We start from the raw sequence: 20201 nt of genomic DNA, 5'->3' as shown, positions 1-20201 counted from the left end.
ACACAAAATCGTTTATATGAAATTATCCAGAACAATGCGAGAGTTCAATTCTCTGTGGATCTTAACATTCTTCAGACAGTACTCCGAAGAATTACATAAATAATGGGATATGAATTGTACGAACACGGTACATTTTCCATAATATATATATATATATATATATATATATATATATATAGGGTGTCTCAAAAGTCCCTTACCACCCCTATTAAAATCCAAATGGATGTACTTTCAGCGAATTTGATGTGGTAGGTGAACTTGACGGTTAGGGGGACACTTTCTGGAGTAGGTTACGCAGACGGCCGCCATCTTGAATTTAACTTTTTTATTATAAACGCTACGTGGGTCATGTGATACATGACCATAGGCTAGAATTTCACCAGAAAACCGAATCTGAAGTCAAAATGCATTTATCTTTATGTGGTAAACAGTTATCCACAATTGAAGTTGTGAATTTGACTGCGTTTCTTTTGTCTTGCAGGTTGTAAATCATGCCGTTAACGAGGGACGAACGCATCCAGATCATCAAAATATGGGGCGGGAGGAGTGCCCGCGCAGTGGCTGTCGATTTCAATGCGCGTCATCCACAACGAGCACCTTTATCGCATGTTGCAGTGAGACGGTTATTGACCAAATTCGAGGAAACGGGAACAGTTGTGGATAGACCCCGTAGTGGATGGCCAAGGATAGCCACGGGCGAAGAAACAGTTACTGCTGTGCTGGCCTCCTTCTCGAAGTCGCCGCAGCGAAGCACACGTCATTTAGCAATGCAGTGTGCCGTGAGTTACAGTTCAGAGCACAGGATGCTCCAAAGGTATAAGTGGCATCCATATAAGATGCAATTGCAGCAACATTTGTTGGAGGACGAGCCCGATAGTCCCGTCCAGTTTTGCGAGTGGGCTATTGAGCAATTGAGGGTAAATCCGCAGTTCGCTATGCAGATACTTTTTTCGGATGAAGCCCATTTCTACGTAAATGGTGAGGTCAATAGGCAAAAGAAACGCAGTCCCGTCCCAATGCACTATTGGTCCCGTGACAACCCCGCTTGGACAGATCCCTCGAAAATGAGCGGTGCAGGGAAAACTATGATATGGGCAGTCATATGGGGAACAAAGATCGTCAGTCCGTTTTTCATTCCAGGAACGTTAAATGCAGACCGATACCTCGCGTTGTTGCAGGAGAACATAATGCCGGCTCTGATGTCCGAGGATGGTGCCTTCGCCAAGTTCTTCCAACAAGATGGTGCACCTCCAAATTATGGCATCCAGGTGCGTCTCCTCCTGGATGAACAATTCCATGGGACGTGGATTGGTCGACGTGGACCAGTGCAATGGCCTGCCCGATCACCAGACTTAACCCCCCTTGATTTCTACCTGTGAGGACATGTGAAGGCTATGGTGTATGCTGTGAAAATTCGTGATGTTTGCCATCTGGAACAATGTATCATAGCTGCCTGTGAGCAAATATCTCCAGAAACCTTAATACTTGTCCATAGCAATTGGGAGAAGCGTCTGAACACGTGCATTGCCCAGCACGTACAACATGTTGAGCACATTATGTAATACGAAAGTCACACCTGCAATTGTTGATAACTGTTTACCAGATAAAGATAAACGCATTTTGACTTCAGATTCGGTTTTCTGGTAAAATTCTAGCCTATGGTCATGTATCACATGACCCACGTAGCGTTTGTTATAAAAAAGTTAAATTCAAGATGGCGGCCGTCCGCGTACCCTACGCCAGAAAGTGTCCCCCTAACCGTCAAGTTCACCTACCACATCAAATTCGCTGAAAGTACATCCATTTGGATTTTAATAGGGGTGGTAAGGGACTTTTGAGACACCCTGTATATATATATATATATATATATATATATATATATAAAAGGAAGTTCAAAATATAAAAGTATATATATTTGTATGTAAATGGGATTTTCCATATTATATTACTGATTTATTTTAAAAGGGGTCACAGTGGCTAGAGCGCCCACCTCTGGTGCAGGGTGTTCCTGGTTCAATCTCCGATCACGCGAGTTTATATTAGACAGCATCGTGTCCGTTAGTTTTCTCGTGGTTCTCCCTTTCCTATCATATTATTATTCTACCAATTATTTCATAATTCGGTCTTCTATAGCCGAAACGTACAACCATGGAACGTGAAACTTCAAGATGCAGAATTCATTTTAGTTGAACGTTTCTTTTTACTCATGATAAATTATTCTGAAGTTGATGCTGTAACTTAACTTAATCAGCCACTTCTTTTCAACATTCACTAATCTATCTGATCTGTAAAGAATAAGAGCACTCCACCAGTAGTTTGTTTTGCCTAGTTGATCATCAGGAATATTCAATATGTTACACACAAACATGCAAGGATATAGTGGTTTAGTGATAAAGCGTTCACTTCTGGTGCTGAGGATCATAGGTTCGATCCTAGGCCATGTTTGTGGTAGACAGTAAGTACCGTACCCGTGATTTTTTTCAGGGTTCTCTTTTTTACTTCTGTTCTGTTCATCCTTATACTACTCTGCCATCATTTGATTGGTTAATTGAATTGAAATTTAGCGCCCTTCCAGCACCGAAGCTATGGGAGACGTGTACCTGTAGCTTAAGGTGAAATCCAAAGTACCAGCAATGCGTTCAAATTTCAGTACTCTCTCACCGGTCGAATCCAAGACCCCGTGCACCAAAGGCACTCGCACTAACACTACACCTACGGGAGAGAGCTCTTATCATCATTTACATGGAGTTATTATCCATTATCCTAAGACAACAGGGGATAATTGGGAAAGATTTCACCGACAGTTTCATGTTTCAGCTGAATTAAAGTTATATATATATATATATATACTTGTGTAGTGGTTTGTATTTTGATATTGTTTTTTTTATATAGATTTGAAATGTAATGTAAATTTCATGTTTTGATCTCATTAGATTAGGAGTAAGGTCAGGGAAATCAACCCATCAGTCAGCTCCAAGTTCACCACCAAACTGGTCTAGACATGTCGCCCTTCCACCGATCGACATGGACTGGGGTAGTAGACAAGAGGTAAGTTGAATTTGCAACTTCTTTATGTTCACAAATAATAGAGCATAAGTAAATCCCTTAATGCAATAGTATAATTTAACGCATATGTGTACAAAATATGAAAGTTTTAGAAATAATATTTAATTTAAATTCTTCCTATATAATAATAAAAATATTTGTTAAAACAAAACATAAAATACATTTTGTCTATCTTTTCTATTATTATTATTATTATTATTATTATTATTATTATTATTATTATTATTATTATTATTATTATTAAATTTGTTCCTAAGTGATAGGTCTCTCCGCTAGTGCTGTTAACTTCCTTCAAATTATATATATATATATATATATATATATATATATATATATATATATATATATATATCAAAATAAGAAAAATATCTATAGTTCGCAACACTTAAGGCTGCACTGGTAACACTGAGGATGCGTGTACAACCCCCGGCCATTGTTAGTTATGTGTTAAGTGATCGTTTGTAATACGTCAGGGAGGGGATAGAACGCAGGCTTGTATTAAACTGGGCACCCGGCGATGATGCAAAATCGTAGGACCTCTGAGTTTCAAAGAGGTCTGTTTGTGAGCGCACGGTTAATTGGCATAAGTGTGTCGAAAGTGGAGCTTCCTCGTGGCTGAGCGGGTAGCGTACGCGCCTTTGGCGGGTAGCGTATGAATTCCCGACGGAAGCTTTTGTGGATTCGGATCCCACCCTGAGCTGTAGGTCCATGTTCCATTTAGCCTTGCTGCTGAAAGGGACGTTAAACTGAATATCAAACCAAATTAAATATTGAAAGTGGTCAGTGTGTTAGGTGTGTCGCGAGGAACAGTATTCAATGTGATAACAACATACGAGCTCACGGCAAAATAACACCGGTTAATAGTAATACTGAATGGAAAAGAAGCCTGAGTATTGAAGCGGATTGTTACCAACAACCGTAGAGCGAATGCATCAAAGAGAGACTGCAGAACTCAATTAGCATTTGAAACATCCTATTGCGGCAATCGTAGATCGACGCTAGTTGCGTAACCTGAATCGTTAATCCGGTTGCAATTTTTAACTGTTGACCACCGACAACGCTGTAGCGGAAAGAAGAGTATGCAAAGTTTAATGAGTCCTCTTCCACCTTGTTTTCAACAAGAAACTGTATTTATATATGGCTGCGCCCAAAAAAGCGTATTATCTGAACTGGCTCTTTCCTACCGAGAAACATGACGGCGGCTTTGTAATGCTGTGGACCGCAGTTTACTGTATTTCATGGGTCTTGTGGTTACACTTACAGGACACATTTCTGTCCGTAATTACGTAGATCTTTTAGATGACCACGTTCTTCTTATGACCTAGATGTTATTTCCGGTCGATGATGCAATTTTCCAAGGTGACGATACGCCAATTCACACTGCTTGAGCTGTTGAGATTTGGTTGCATGTACATCGGGGTGACACATCACGTCTCGTTTACTCAGTCCCCAGATCTCAGCATTATGAAATATTTTGTCATCAGTTCTGGAGCTTCTAATCCGGATTAGATATCCTTCTTTTTCCTCATTTACGGAAATGAGTGCTGCACTTCATGAGGAATAGTTCAGTATTCCTCTGGAAACTATTCATGACGTACACATTTCAGCGTGACAACAAATAAGAGCTGTTCTGTAATCTAACGGTGGTCGCGTGCCGTATTAAGCAAGTAAGTTGTATTTTCGGATGTTTCCATTATTTTGATAAGTTTTATATATTCAAGGTTCTAATTAAGGAGATTGAAAGAAGTCCAAGAATCATTCTCTGTTAATCAGTAGTAAAATTACAGTAGATTTAACCCATATAAGCCCCCCGGGTCAAAAACGACCCACTTACGTATTTTGTTATTGCTAAAGCTTATGTATTTGCCCGCGGGTCGTTTTCGACCCAGTATCATAATTAGTCAGTGTGAGATCAGTAAAATGAAATCACACTAAATTCACCAAGAATAGGTAAAAAATTATCTATTTTCAAAAAAAAAAAAAAAAAAAAAATCAAAATACAAAACAAAAAAGATAAGGGCATGTGGAGTTCCAAATAGTCATGGCAGTAAAATTAATAACTGTACCACCAGGCGACCAGTTAAACTGTCCGGTCATTCTGCGCTGAAGAAATATTTGTTTTTTATATATTTAGTTTGAGGTCAACGCTTCAGCGTTAAGTACGCTGCGCGTTTCGTCATTGACGTGAGACGGTATTAGAATCGTAGTTACCACTACAAAGTGAGACGGTACTTTTTGAATTTCAAACAGCTTCATCATTTATCCTCTTTGTTTAATGTATTTCATTCTTCATTTTTTCTTATTGTTGTTCGCTTCCATAAGCTTTCCAGCATATTATGTACGAGATTTTAATACCTCAGAATATGTCGCATCCAATTGTGTTATGAGTGAATTAATATACCCTGGTAGCAGAAATTTCTAAATACTCACTCAAAAACAAATATTAGTATTGGAAAATACTTTGGTGATTCACTCAAAGGGAAGAATAATGTTGAGAGATATTCTGATACTTCTAGAGCACTGACCATATTCATTGTACACGAGTCCATGCGACTTTCATCTGTTCTCTAAGATGAAAGAACCACTGCGAGGGATGCGTTTCCTTACGGGAGATGCCATACATCGAGCTATAGGGCGCTCTCTTGTAGACATCAACAAAGAGAGCACCGCTGCTGGTATCCTTGGATCTTCTCACATCTGGCAACGGGTGCAACATGTTGCAGGGGATTACGTTGAAAACGCGTAGAAGTCTCATGATTTTACAGTAAATGGTTCACGAAAGATGTATATGTTACCACTTCTTTTCTTTCCAGACCTCGTATAAATATGCAATACTCACGATTTTCTAATATTCAGTATCTCTTACCAAGTTTTATAAATTTGGATTCATTACAGAAATTCTTTTGTGAAATATATTGTAAATAATATTGGTTCTTACACCAAGTTGAAGTGTACGTCGTTCTAATATTGTTAAGTTGTGCAACAATCAATATAACAATGGTACATAAAGTGTGACCATGACCAAATTTAGATTTCTGTAAACTAATACTTAATAATTTTCTCTTTTATTTAGAGGTCAGTAACTCCATTGTATCGATCGATTTCTGCTATGCCAAAACCCACGAAAACTTCGTCAGATTCTAGGCCGAACACAAGTTTTAGAAATAAGGTAAATAATCATTATATATGTAAAATGCTCGATATTTTTGTTTCATTTCCTCATTTTGACGTTTATATTTCGTTTATTGCTTATATACGTGTATGTTGTATAATAATGTAAAATCAGCCATACAGAATTAATGTGCCAAATAGTGAAATACCTGTCCGTTCTTGCTTTACTATAATAATTAGTTTTCGTTTGCAAATGTTTATGCATGAATAGATAAGTGTGTTCGTTAGAATTTATAATCTGAATGTCTAATTTGTAGTATTTCATTTACTGTGTTAGCATTTAGAAGTATTGAAGAAATCAATGCGTTGCTCTATATTCTTGTAGTAATGGTCATAATAATAGTTCACTTCTGTCCTTATTTCTATCCCCGGCCACGTGAATTTATGGTGGACATGTCTGTGTGCTTTCTCTGGGTTGTCCCGTTTTCTCCCACATTCTAATTCCACCAACTTCATAATCATTCATTTTCATCACATCATCCGCCTCCTTTAGCCTAAGGGTCGTAACCATGGTACGTAAAACTAGAAATACTAATAATAATCAGACGGAACTCAAAGCTTAATTTCTAGTCAGTTGCTTAAAAATAATTACTAGCCGGAAATAATTAACATTTCCATCACATGTATTTGCTGCAATTTTGTACTTTGTCAATATAAAATAGAAATTAACAGTATAAATTTATATTTATTTTGTCTTGAAAGCTTAGAATTGTTACAAAAGAAACTTGGTGTAGTTCTCATCTGGTTACTCTTTAACAGTTATATTTTCTCCTTGAGTTTGGTTCGTTTACTGAAAGGTGAAACCATCCAACATTGAATGGTCATATGATAGTTTAATAGTAGTTCACATGGTACTATCAATTATTTACATACACTATGTGATCAAAAGTATCCGGACACTTCGCTGAAAATGACTTACAAGTACGTGGCGTCCTCCGTCGGTACTACTGGAATTCAATATGGTGTTGGCCCACCCTTAGCCTTGATGACAGCTTCCACTCTCGCAGGCATACTTTCAATCAGGTGCTGGAAGGTTTCTTTGGGAATGGCAGCCCATTCTTCACGGAGTGCTGAACTGAGGAGAGGTATCGATGTAGGTCGATGAGGCCTGGCACGAAGTCGGCGTTCCAAAACATCCCAAAGATGTTCTATAGGATTCAAGTCAGGACTCTGTGCAGGCCAGTCCATTACAGGGATGTTATGGTCGTGTAACCACTCGGCCACAGGCCGTGCAGTATGAACAGGTTCTCGATCGTATTGAAAGATGCAATCGCCATCCCCGAATTGCTTTTCAACAGTGGGAAGCAAGAAGGTGCCTAAAACATCAATGTAGGCGTGCGCTGTGAGAGTGCCACGCAAAACAGGGGGTGCAAGCCCCCTCCAAGAAAAACACGACCACACCATAACACCACCACCTCCGAATTTTACTGTTGGCACTACACACGCTGACAGATGACGTTCACCGGGCATTCGCCATACCCACACCCTGCCATCGGATCGCCACATTGTGTACCGTGATTCGTTACTCCACACAACGTTTTTCCACTGTTCAATCGTCCAATGTTTACGCTCCTTACACCAAGCGAGACGTCGTTTGGCATTTACCTGCGTGATGTGTGGCTTATGAGCAGCCGCTCATCATGAAATCCAAGTTTTCTCTCCGCACGCCCAACTGTCATAGTATTTGGAGTGGATCCTGATGCAGTTTGGAATTTCTGTGTGATAGTCTGGATAGATGTCTGCCTATTACACTTTAAGACCCTCTTCAACTGTCGGCGGTCTCTGTCAGTCAACAGACAAGGTAATCATGTACGATTTTGTGCTGTACGTGTCCCTTCACGTTTCCACTTCACTATCACATCAGACGCAGTGGACCTAGGGATGTTTAGGAGTGTGGAAATCTCGCGTGCAGACTTCTGACACAAGTGACACCCAATCACCTGACCACGTTCGAAGTCCGTGATTTCCGCGGAGCGCCCCATTCTGCTTTTTCCCTACTGAATTCGCTGATAATGAGTACCTGGCAGTAGGTGGCAGCACAATGCACCTAATATGAAAAACGTATGTTTTGTGGGGTGTTCGGATACTTTTGATCACATAGAGTATGTATAGGTAGATAGGTAGACACAAACTCATTCTGGTGCGTTATATCTGCTAATCACATAAAATTCTCATTCGTTCACTCAAAGTAAATAAGAAGAAGGAATGGGATAAGATGTTAGAAATGCCCAAAAACACACATCCATGTGACAAAGTAGCAATAATAATAATAATTTCTGGATTAGTCCTGTGATTTCTATTCACGAAACTGTATTATTAGTGAAAGATCAAGATATTGCAAAATTTAATTCATGAATTGAACTTTCTAATGGCTTAATGGAGGCTACGCCATGGGTGCGGGTAGCCAGATTAAATCCCTTTAAATTATAGCTGTGCGGAAAAGAATTCCACTAAGTTCCAATTACATTCTTACTAAATTAAATGTAAATTAGTCATCTTTACTTGCTAAACTAATAATATTATTTGTAACAAACATAATTATTCTCAGAATAAATGATAGGAGAAGTTCAAGCATTTGTATCCTTTTCAAGCATCATTAAATAATGATATATTTATGAACATGATAATACTTTTTAATCTATTTTTTCTAATCCCTCCTCTTTCCGTGCCATAACGTCTTCTTTATCGATTTCTGTTTCGTTATCTAATAAGATACTGTCACAATTGAGTAATAGATGTATGGGAGTTTTCTGCGTCGTTCCACACAGACAAATATCCTGCAACAGTTCTGTTTTCTTGTAAGTAGTTTTGAAGAGACCATGCCCAGTGATATATTGTATTACGCTTCGATAACAGCCTCCCCCTCGAGCAGAAAATTGACAAAACGGCTTCGTAGCGATTAGATCTCGTGAAGAGCTATCTGTGTTCAAAATTTGGTAGGTCTATGTGACTACGCGAAAATCTGGCCACAGACACATACATTATTAAATTTTTAATGCATAAATCTATGATTTTTAGAGGTACAGTTAGTCGGTAAGGCGTTTGCCTACCAACCAAATGGCTCCAAAAATGAAAATGGAATGAAATCTTTCAGTTTAACGTCTCACGATTATGCGCTTTAGGCTAAGGGAGACGATGATTAAGGCAAGTGAATGATGATGGAACAATTGGCGGAATGATAATGTAGGATGAAACGGGAGTACCCCAATAATACTCACGAACACGATGTTGTTCACCACAAACTTACTTGGCCGGGTTTCGAATCAGGGGCTCCACGCACCAAGCACTCTACATTGGATGGAATGTATTTCCCGTTCTGCTCTCGTTTCTAAGCGGCGTAAGAATTCACCCAGCTTATATAAAATGAGTACCTAAGGGTAGAGGCGGCCGAAGTATGATACTAAGTACATTATCACCATTAGTAAATGCCGAAGTCAAAATGGTGTAGAGGCGTCCTCTATACCGCCGGTGGTCCTTTCTTATGTTTATTAAGTTTTCAGTTTCCTATCATGAATTTAATGTGATGCTTGTGGATCATATGAAAGAAAGAAAAAGAGCGCATCGATTTTTTAATTGTAAACAGAATGTGATCACAGTTGTTCTTTCGTGAGAGTCTAAACAAGGTTAAAAAGAAACAAAACTTTGGTACGAATACCTTTAATTCCACCAATATACATGGTTTGCAAAAATATATATGTACGATATAGAGAAACAATATGGTTCTTCCGCAAATTTCGATATGGAGGAGAAATCTTGCAAGTACAAAAGTTTATTTTCCAACACCTTGAATTGTGGAGGTCTATGTGTCTACCGAGTCTACCGAGTTTCCTGCAACTGTCAGCATATATATATATATATATATATATATATATATGAGTCACAAACGTTACATGAAATTCCTAATCAATGGAATAAAGGAATAAGGCAAATAATTAAGATAGTGCACTCACAACATACGATGCAAAATACTACATCATACAAGACTGAATAGCAGTTAACGTTTTCAGAGTTCTTCGTTGAGAAGTATTGATTTGTATGTCATCTATCTGAGTAAGAACTATCATATTTGTATCGTTTTGTTTCCTTCATCTCTTGTTGTGTCATTTTTCCTTGATATCTTCTCTTCCTAATACGCCAAGCAATTTTTGAACAAAAATTCGAAGTAAATATTAATTTATTCATGACAGTTTGAAGAGTATCATCCAGGTACTTGGTCCTTTATTTTCAATAGTGTTGTTGTTATCACAAAAAGAGAGTAGAAATATAAACATATTTAGTTGTATTATTAATAGTAGTGCTAGTAATTAATTTTATTTTTTTAGTTTGTGTGTAAATGTGGACAATTTTAATAATTACATGCATTCTAGTGATTTCATTTTCATTTTAGTATCATATTTAGAAATAATCCCAATTTTAGTTGTTTAGTTATTTCTTGTTTCCAGTGGCACCAGTAAAATAAATATCAAACATAACTGCCTTCTTCCCTCGTAAGCATATGCTGTTCATCATCATAATTGTCATAATTTCAAAAGCATGCACATTTTTTTTCAGCCATCTACATCAGGTTCTGCCAGTTTGTTCAGTATTCAGGGAACGGGGTATTCACATTCATTAGAACAGGAGAGAACATCACCTAGTTACCTGCTAAATGAACAGTGGGGTAGGTTTTCTTCTAAGAGTTGGCTTCTCAGCTATTGTGGACATACCTCACCCATATTATTCTAACTCAACGAACACAATACATATTTCCTTCCTTCCCTCCACTGTAACCATCCTATCGTGACAGACCTTTGCTTTTACCTGCCTTCTATAACATTTTTCATAGTTTTTGTAGAATAACCTATTATTAGCGTGTTGTTCTATGCGTTCATTTGCATATTTTGGTTATAAAAATATTATTATTAGCGTTAAAATTAGTTTTCTAGCACGTAGAGCAAATCCTACAATACTTATGAAAACAACATACAACAACATACTTAAACTCTACGTTTTCTGCGCCGATGTAAGTTCTGATATTTTTATTGTGATAGTTTGCCCTTTTAAGGTCCAGACTAGCCACATCCGAAGTGAAAATATATTTTAGTTTACTATCAGTAATCACTGTACAGTTGTAGTGGTTTTAAGTATTTTGAAATTACAAACGCAATGCCTTCGTTGAACTTGTCTTTTCGCCTTCCAAAATTATTAATTTTATGTTTAGAATTGATTTACTCAGGAAAATCAAGAGAAGTGTATTTGATGGAAATTAAGAAAATGAGTATATTTTGGAATGCTGATTCTCTCTTTCTTTTTCACTTTTTTATTTATTTATTATTATTATCTTTAATCTCCAGAGTATTACTTAAGATTTCAAATCCTGTGTTTGCTTTAAACCTGCTTGAGAGTACGGTATAAAGTAGGAATTTGAGAGAATCTATTGTTAGCGAAGTAAGACTCGTGGGTAGAATCCTTTCAAAGCTTATATACATTGATTTGCTAGTAAAACTGTTGCAAAACCTCAACAGGGCAGGGATAGATACCAGAACAAGCATGTAATAGAGAGAACGAGAAATGTTTTTGATATAAAGTCGACACCCTGAAAATATATTCCATTTCCATTGTTATCCCTCTATTCAAATACGAAATTTACCATTTTCGGTTTCAACAGCGATCGCCAGAGTGCAAATATGGATTCATCGTTAGAAGAATAACTTCTGTCGCCGCCCTTATCTTTTTACTGCAATAGAAATTTACCACTACGTTCGGTTTGAATATCGGCAGTGGTCGAAGTGAGACGGTATGCGGTGGTATGCCATACCGCCTCCGGTTTTTTAGTGATGAAGGCATGCCGTCTCTGGTTTTTCAATGATTCAAACATACCGTCACTGGAAAGTAGATGCTCAATACCTTTAATAAATCCATTTTTATACGCAGTAATTAACGAATAGCTTTGCACGTAAAAGGTTTTATTTCTTATGTAGAAATAATTTCTAAGTTGACAGCACCGATATTTTTCTTACCCTTTTCCCACCTTTTGTTTTTAAAATGAGATGTTTGCAAAAAAGTTAACCTAGTTTATATTTTGATGTGCCATATTGAATTGTTTCTTCGTTGTGTATGTGTGTATGTCTTCTTGCTTTAATGCATATAAATACCGTGTTTTGAGCATGGGCGGGTTTAGGGGTTGTCTTCTGTAGGAGCGGACCTTCCGTGTGTTTGAAATGCACCAAAGTCGAGTGGGGGACCGGGAGTTTCCCCGCAGGAAATTATTAATATCGTCATTCGGTTTTTGAGCATTTTCGTGTATAATTCTCTATAATACAACATAAGGGGATTTTTTACCCAAAAAGTTGGAGGCGATCAAAGTTTCTCCATGCTCCTCTTCCCCACGTTACTACAGAGAAGCTCTCAATGTTTTTCAGTCATTATGTAAATATAAAATGCAATCTTTTAGGCAACATATCCTTACTGCATTTCAACATTTAGGTAGCCGGTATGTCGAGTCAAAATCGTAATAAAACATACCGCCTATGTTGTTTTTTTTTTTTTTTTTTTTTTCTTCAATTCGAACACTGAATATTGATTATCAGTAACAGAAACGGTCTTCTAACATGGACTCAGGATCCTAAGAATAGACTCATTCTTAGCTCTTTTAAATTTCTGTTAAAATTGGAAGTTGTAGAAATCCGTACCGTAGAAGAGTAAGTCTAGTTACTGATTTTCCTTCAGTTTGATTTAAAAAAATGTAATGTTCTATAATTGAAATTTAGAATGTCAAGTGAAATATTCAGTGTATTTTGTTTTTAGATAATTAATTGTTTATTTCTGTAGTGATTTATGAATAAAAGGAATAATTTTAAAAATGTCAGGGAATATCCACAAGAGGTACAAAATGCGAAACTTTATTTGGAAAATGCGACAAACGAAAAACGAAACATGAAATTTTCAAATTCTTAGTGCGAAAAACACGTTCCCCTACTGATATGGATTCAGGATCCTAAGAATAGACTCATCTTAGCTCTTTAACTTTCTGTTGAAACTGGAAGTGGTAGAAATCCATACCTTTCGGTTTTAATATTGATTCCCATGGAGCAGAAACTGTGTTGAGGGAGCCAGCAACGGCTTTTTCATATGGATTCAGCGTCCCAAGAAAAACTTCTGTCTCTGATCTCAACTTTCTTTTCAAAGTGGAAATAATAATCCTGGTGTGAATATTGAATCACTATAGTTTGGAAGTCTCTCGTAGACTATTTGATACATGTGAGTGTCTTTCCTGACTTCGTGTAAGTAAATTAGTCCCAAAGTCAATGCAGCTGATACGAAGTGCATGATGACAAACTGAGACCCTACTCACAAACACATGGTAATCAATAATAGTATTAGAGCAGAGCATTAAAATACTATGATACAATAATAATAAATAAGAATAAAGTAACGAAAGTAATACAGGCGAATAATGATAAAAATATATAGGGAGTGTTGCACGAAATGTCATCCATTGAAAATGGCATATTGAACGTTTCGAAAACGAAGTTTCAAGAGATATATTTGCCGTGAAAAGAAACCAACCAGCAGGTAAATTTGGAAAGCTGCACAATGAAGAACTCAACAATAGATGCAGATCACCGAGTAGCATACGTAAAATAAAGTCAAGACGTTTAAGGCAATGAAACATGTCGCTCACATAAAAATTAGCATCTAGTGTAACGAGTTCTAGTCGGAAAGCGTAGGGAAAGAAAACTTTGGTTAGACCAAGATGAGAGATAATATCAAACAGGGTTTTTATTTATTTATTTATTAAGTTTAACATTCCTCGATTATGCTGCGAGGCTAAGGGAGACTGGTGATAATAATGATCAAAGTGGTGAGATGAAGAAAGTTGGAGGAATAGGATGAAGCCCGAGGATACCCATGGGCATGATGTTTGTCTATCACAAGCCCACTTAACGCGAAATGGAATCGGACCTAGAATACCAGATATCAGAGGTGACTGCTCTACCACTAAACTACTGCGATCCCTTCAATCAGGAGCTAAGGGAGGTGGTAATAAAAATTCAGAGTTGGCATCGTATTTAAGTTTGTTTCTTCGACAGTGAACATTTTGATTCAGTAATATGTAGGATTAGTTAAATACGTATTTAAGTAAATATTTTCACTATATAAATTCTTCGATGATGTAGTACACTGTTGGGAACGCCCATCTTTCAGTGTTATGGTGGTTCGTAAAATACTGTTTACAACAGATGCGTAATAGCATGAGTTATATGCTTCTAATAGAATTATTGGTGTATACTCAGATCCATGAACTTTGCCTACTACATACTACTTGTAAGTTCGCTAATGGAAGATAAATAACTTCCAGGTTCTGGACCATCCAGACTCTTTTTAGTTAATATTGTATCTTAAATTAATGCCCTGACTGTTTCTATATCCCTTGTCTAAGACGCGTGCTTTCCCAATTATGTCGTTCCTTTAAATGTGTTGAGACCTTAGAGGTGAGTAATCTACAAATACATAATGTTTCACTTCAAGGTGAGGGCATTTTCAAAATTGTATGTAAAACACATTTAGAATGTTCTCGGATATCGGTGGACATGATTACCTACTTTATGCTCAAGCGTAGAGCTAATTAATCTTATGATTTGAAGTAAAATACTCATAAATCGTTTTTCGACTCTCACCTGAGTCGGTTATAGGCTTTTGGTGAAAATGTATGGGAAGTATACGAGAGCAGATATTTTTAATCGTTATTAACATTGTTGTAATTGCATTCTGGCAGGAAATCTTGTGCATTTATCTGGGTTCGCAGTTGTCATCATGTATGATAAGATCCCAGAACTAGCAGTTTTGTTAATACTGCTTGATATTATAAAATATCTTTTTTGATGCGACTGTTTTTTCAGGATTACAAAGTTTCAATCCTCAGCCATTCTTATCGTGGCTCTTGACCCAAATTCCTGGACCTGTCAAAAGACTCCCAGATATGAAGAACATTGATGAAGGTGACATTAACAAAGGTGTCATGTGTTTTTGTGTCCGAAGTGCCTCATTTTTCATTTATTTGTTTGTTTAAAATCACTTAAATACACCTTTATACTGAGAAATTAGTCTTTTTTGCATGTCTGAAATCTTGGTGTGACTTTTGGTGTGTGAGTTTGCACAAAGTAGTACAATGTAGAAAAATGTTGTAATGTTACTGTGTTTAAGATACTCCTTTTTTCTTCCTGTAGCGGCAAGGGGATTGATAGCGATGAGCAGAATCAGTGATAAAGAGATAGAATCAAGCAGTTGATAATCGTAAAATAATAATTTAAAAAAATCATGTTAGTTTCTGATAGTGCACGTGAAAGAGAACTTTGTGAAAAGATTGAGGTGATACTTTCGGAGAACATATGGGAAAATCACCTAATGATTTTGAGAATAAGCTATATAATTTCGAAGTAATTGCATAATAAATGGAAGTAATATGATAAATACGGAAGCTAACCGATTTTATATTGCACAAATTGCATTATAGGTGGGAGTTCAGTGATAAGAGTAAAAATATGTACGAATAGATTGAGAATCTAATCCGGTTCTCCAGCTTAAAATGCCAATGCGTTAGTCAGAAAGCTATGCAGTCAGCTTTCTAGTTATATGGTATTCAGGGAGGTGATAGGGTAACATAGAGATGAACGTACAAGCACATTAAGCCTGAGACCCAGATTCGATTCCCAGTCCGGTCGTACGTTTGTTCCACTCCTTGTATATCAGACTTGAGGGCAAATTGTCGAATATTAAGCTTTTGAGAAGGGTTAGAAAGAGTTTGAAATAAGCTCTGACACGATAGAATTAATTTCAAGATGAAGTCAGGGAAGTATTTCTCTCCACAGTTAATTTAATTTTTAATTTTTAAACTCTTTGTGTGAAACCTTTACACGAATCATCATCATCATAACAACTATTCTGCTATTATTTGCAATTCATTGGCCATAAATTGAAAAATTTCCTTTCGTAACGGTTGTCTGCTAGTCTCGTCATTTTGATGTAATTTTCATTAATGTAGTTCATCCACTACGATATTTTTCTTTATTTCTCTGCCTTCTGCTCTACTTTTTATCACATCTCTTAGAACAGTCTAAGTCCATCTACAGAAACATTGTCTCATTCAATTCCTTTTCCTCTTTTTAATTTGGTTCGATGTATTGTTTTCTCCATACTTTTGTTCAAAACTCTCCGTTGCTTATCCTTTTCACATAGTTAATAAAGTTCACCCTGACGTTGAAAGTCAGGGAAATTAAAGTGAGTTAGGGAAATGTTCCAAAATATGCCGGAAGTCAAGGAAATTGCTACATTTCACAGAAGACGTGAAGAACAACTCAAAGAACCAAAACAGATTCAAAAAGAAGACAAAAAGATCGAAAAAAAAGAAAATTATCTTTAGAAATAAAAAAGCTGAAAGGCATCGAAAATATTGTTAAAACCTCAAGTTTTGTAAAAAGTTTAACAAATTAAATGAAAAATTTAAATGCTACAGAGAAAGAAAGAAAAGAATAAGTTAGGTTCCTTGATTATAGATATACAAGGAGACAGGCCAGATACAGATATATGTTGTTTATGTTTATAAGTGTATTCAGAATGCTAAGCTGTCTGAAGATATCGTTAGTGTATAGTTATTGTTAGGTACTAATGTTTTATTGTATTCTAGGTACTTGACTCATAAGTATTAAAAATAAGAAAGTAAACGTATACTGTATTTAAAAAGTAAAAAGGAGGGCATTGCATGACTAGGAGATGGTTGAGGTGATTAGAAACTGATTTTTATCTTACCCCCAATGATAGTGTTGCAGGTCAAGGAAATCTGCCTACTCAGACATGGAACTTCAGTGAACGTCAGGTCAATTAATACCAGAATTTCAGTGTGAAATATGGTTAATTTTCTCCATTTCCATACACGCATTAGAAGGCTTTTTCTCTCGCTCTTTAATCAACGATTTTGCTTAAATTTTTCGCAATACATACGAATATTATGAAGTATGTTACTCAGTGTTACAAACAGAGCCTAAACTATTACACTACTCAGGTTTTTATTCAAGCTTTACAATTGTGTTGACGAAGGTAGTTTTTGAACTAAAGCGGCGTGAATTAGGATATTTAAAATAATAATACTAATAAATTTATAAACACTGAAAATTAGGGTGTAACGATTCTTTTTCTTTCTCTCTGTTTTACCAGAGGTATTAGTTCGGAATATCTTTTGAATTTTACCGTTTGCTCAATGTGCATGGATGTTTGGGTGGATGTACTGTAATGTTTTTTTATCTATACTTTTGTTTAAAGTGTCACCACAAGAGCTGAATATTTTTGTTTTCTTTTATTCAAACATTGAGTACGTAGATACATTCCTAGTACAGGGTGTCCAATATACAACGCAACCCGGAGTTTGGGATAGTAGAACTTTTGAACCTGAAGAGATACTCAATGAAGCCTTATCATTATCAAAATGGTTATATCAAAATGAAGCCTTGTTCATGCATATATTTTTAAACTAGGAAGCAACGATTGAAGTACACTAGGAACCATACAGTGTTGCCAGATCTAATCGAAGATATAAATCAATTTTTTTGCAAAACATGTAAATTGACTCATAACTCATACGTATGGATGTTCTGTCGTTAATTTTCAGTCTGTTTAGTTGGAGTAGCTTGGAAACTACGGAGCAGAAAAAAGGATTTTTCATTTCCACCGATAACTAATCGGATGAGGCCTCTGTAAGGGGGAACTAGGGAAATCGTAGTTTTCATAAATTAACACTCTGAATTGGCAACCCTGCTGATGTTTCAGTGCATCAAAAAGGATCTGTCTACATTATGCAATTCCTGAAAACAATGAAAAACAAACTTTGAAATTATCCTGATAAAACGTTTACTTACATGCACCCGGCAACACTGCTACTATCAGAAATGAGTTACCAGCTCTACAGTGGATGCTGGAAGTGTCCCGTTTTGATTCAAACACTGGTTCACACGTTTCATCAGGTTTGCAGCAACTTTACGATGATTAGACCTGTAACTGTTCTCAATGGCACTGCGAATGTTCATTTGCAGGTCTTGAGTAGTTCAAGAATTGTTCTTGTATACCTCTTGCTTTAAATAGCCCCATAGAAATGAATAGCAGTGTTGCCGAGTGCATGTAAGTAAAAATTGTATGATAATTTCAAAGTTTGTTTTTTTATTGTTTTCAGGAATTGCATACTATAGACAGATCCTTTTTGATGCACTGAAACATCAGCAGGGTTGCCAATTCAGAGTGTTACTTTCTGAAAACTACGATTTCCCTAGTTCCCCCTTACAGAGGCCTCATCCGATTAGTAATCGGTGGAAATGAAAAATTCTTTTTTCTGCTACATAGTTTCCAAGCTACTCCAACTAAAACTGAAAATTAACGACAGAACATCCATACGTATGAGTTATGAGTCAATTTACATGTTTTGCAAAAAAAATAAAAAAATAATTACACCTTCGGTTACATGTGGCAACACTGTGTGGTTTCTAGTGTACTTCAATCGTTGCTTTCTAGTTTAAAAATATATACATGAACAAAGCTTCATTTTGATATAACCATTATTTGTGTATCTCTTTAGGTTCATAAGTTCTACTATCCCAAATTCCGGGTTGCATTGGACACCCTGTAGTACGATGCGAAAAGGTTACATTCAAATCCCGAGAATAAAAGAAGGTGTAATTCTTTAAATCTATGTATCATCTTAAAGGAAATGACATCATAGGTAATTAATATATATATATTTCTAGTTACTACTGTATTTGCTTCGGCTATTTTACAACGGTTAAGTTGTTAATCAATCGAAATGATGCTTTTGCTCTCATACTTGGCAGCTGTTTTTTTATCAATCAATGTCATATAGAACATAGTTTTAACAATGCGGTATTTGAAATAGAACTATCGATATTTGTATTATTGGATATAGTAAATGTATTCCCGAGTACAGTGTCTGATGTATGGTTTATATGTGATTGGCTCTCGATTTGATCCTCTGTAGGAGTACACATTGTTGGATTAGGATTAGGATTTTAGATTTGTGGGCTTTCGGCATCTAAGGCCATTTAACCCGTCACGTTTTGAGGGATGACATCCCTGGGACCTATAAGTTAGGTACCACCCCGGCATTTGCCTGGTGTGAATGAGGAAAAACTCATTCAGGGTGGCTGGCCTGAAAAAGCGTTTACACTTTTTCGACCGAGTGCATCACCGGGAATCGAACCTGGGACCGCTCGCACCGAAGGCGAGGGCGTTAGCGACTACACTACGCGGGGCCACTACACATATACAGTAGAAAGTCAAAAATCCGAACTAATTGGGACCACAGGTAGTTCGGATTTTCGAAAAGGACCAAGAAAATGCCATTTAGGCTTAAATATACTGTACGGTATCCTCTTTTATCGATACAGTGGTATTTACAGTACATGCAGTAATTACAATACCGTATGTAACGCTGCTTACCTTTATTATTTCTAAAGAACCTGCTCGTACACTAAATTACACTGTTCTAGTAACCCACACTTAAAACTTAACTTGTATAGGCCTAAGGGAAAATAAAAATATGAATGACAAATAATTACGTATGAATGAACTTTTGTAAAAACACTGACTTCACACAACGTCGACGGACACACTATTGTTTGTATATCGCTAGCATTATATTAAGACAAAATGAAAAAAGCTTCTAGGGACCGCATTCGGATTTTTGACGTTCGAATTATCGACGTCCTACTGTAGTTGGAATCTTACGTTTTATGTATCTTGCGTTATGGGAGCCGATTTGTTGAATCAAAATTTTAAAAATATACCTGTACCACAATTCCGCTCTAAAATTTAATTGCACTTAATACTTCTTCCCGCTCTGAAGCCATGGACACGAGATGTGTTGTTTGTTGGCTGACAAATTACAAAAATGCTTGGTATTGTTTTGCTCCAGTGCGGGTCGA

The 20201-nt window shown here is 36.7% G+C and overlaps 1 protein-coding gene across 4 annotated transcripts in view; it reads left to right on the top strand.

Annotated features, from left to right (window-relative positions):
• LOC145694550 (uncharacterized) overlaps nt 1-20201 on the top strand; it is a 78680-nt gene that overhangs the window by 51506 nt on the left and 6973 nt on the right. For 2 of the 4 annotated variants that reach the window (XM_081770884.1, XM_081770875.1), the window contains exons 8-11: nt 2934-3048; nt 6140-6235; nt 10789-10897; nt 15120-15304. In XM_081770884.1, the coding sequence (XP_081627010.1) occupies nt 2934-3048; nt 6140-6235; nt 10789-10897; nt 15120-15289 (490 nt within the window). In that variant the 3' untranslated portion in view covers nt 15290-15304. Of the gene's footprint in view, nt 1-2933; nt 3049-6139; nt 6236-10788; nt 10898-15119; nt 15305-20201 lie in introns of those variants that run through there. The other 2 variants (XM_081770893.1, XM_081770901.1) reach the window with 2 other exon arrangements.

The sequence above is a fragment of the Thermobia domestica genome, chromosome 1 (assembly GCF_964235325.1).
Source record: "Thermobia domestica chromosome 1, izTheDome1.hap1.1, whole genome shotgun sequence".
Taxonomy (NCBI): domain Eukaryota; kingdom Metazoa; phylum Arthropoda; class Insecta; order Zygentoma; family Lepismatidae; genus Thermobia; species Thermobia domestica.
Note: the sequence above shows the minus strand (reverse complement) of the source record. Positions and strands in the feature narration are given on the sequence as shown.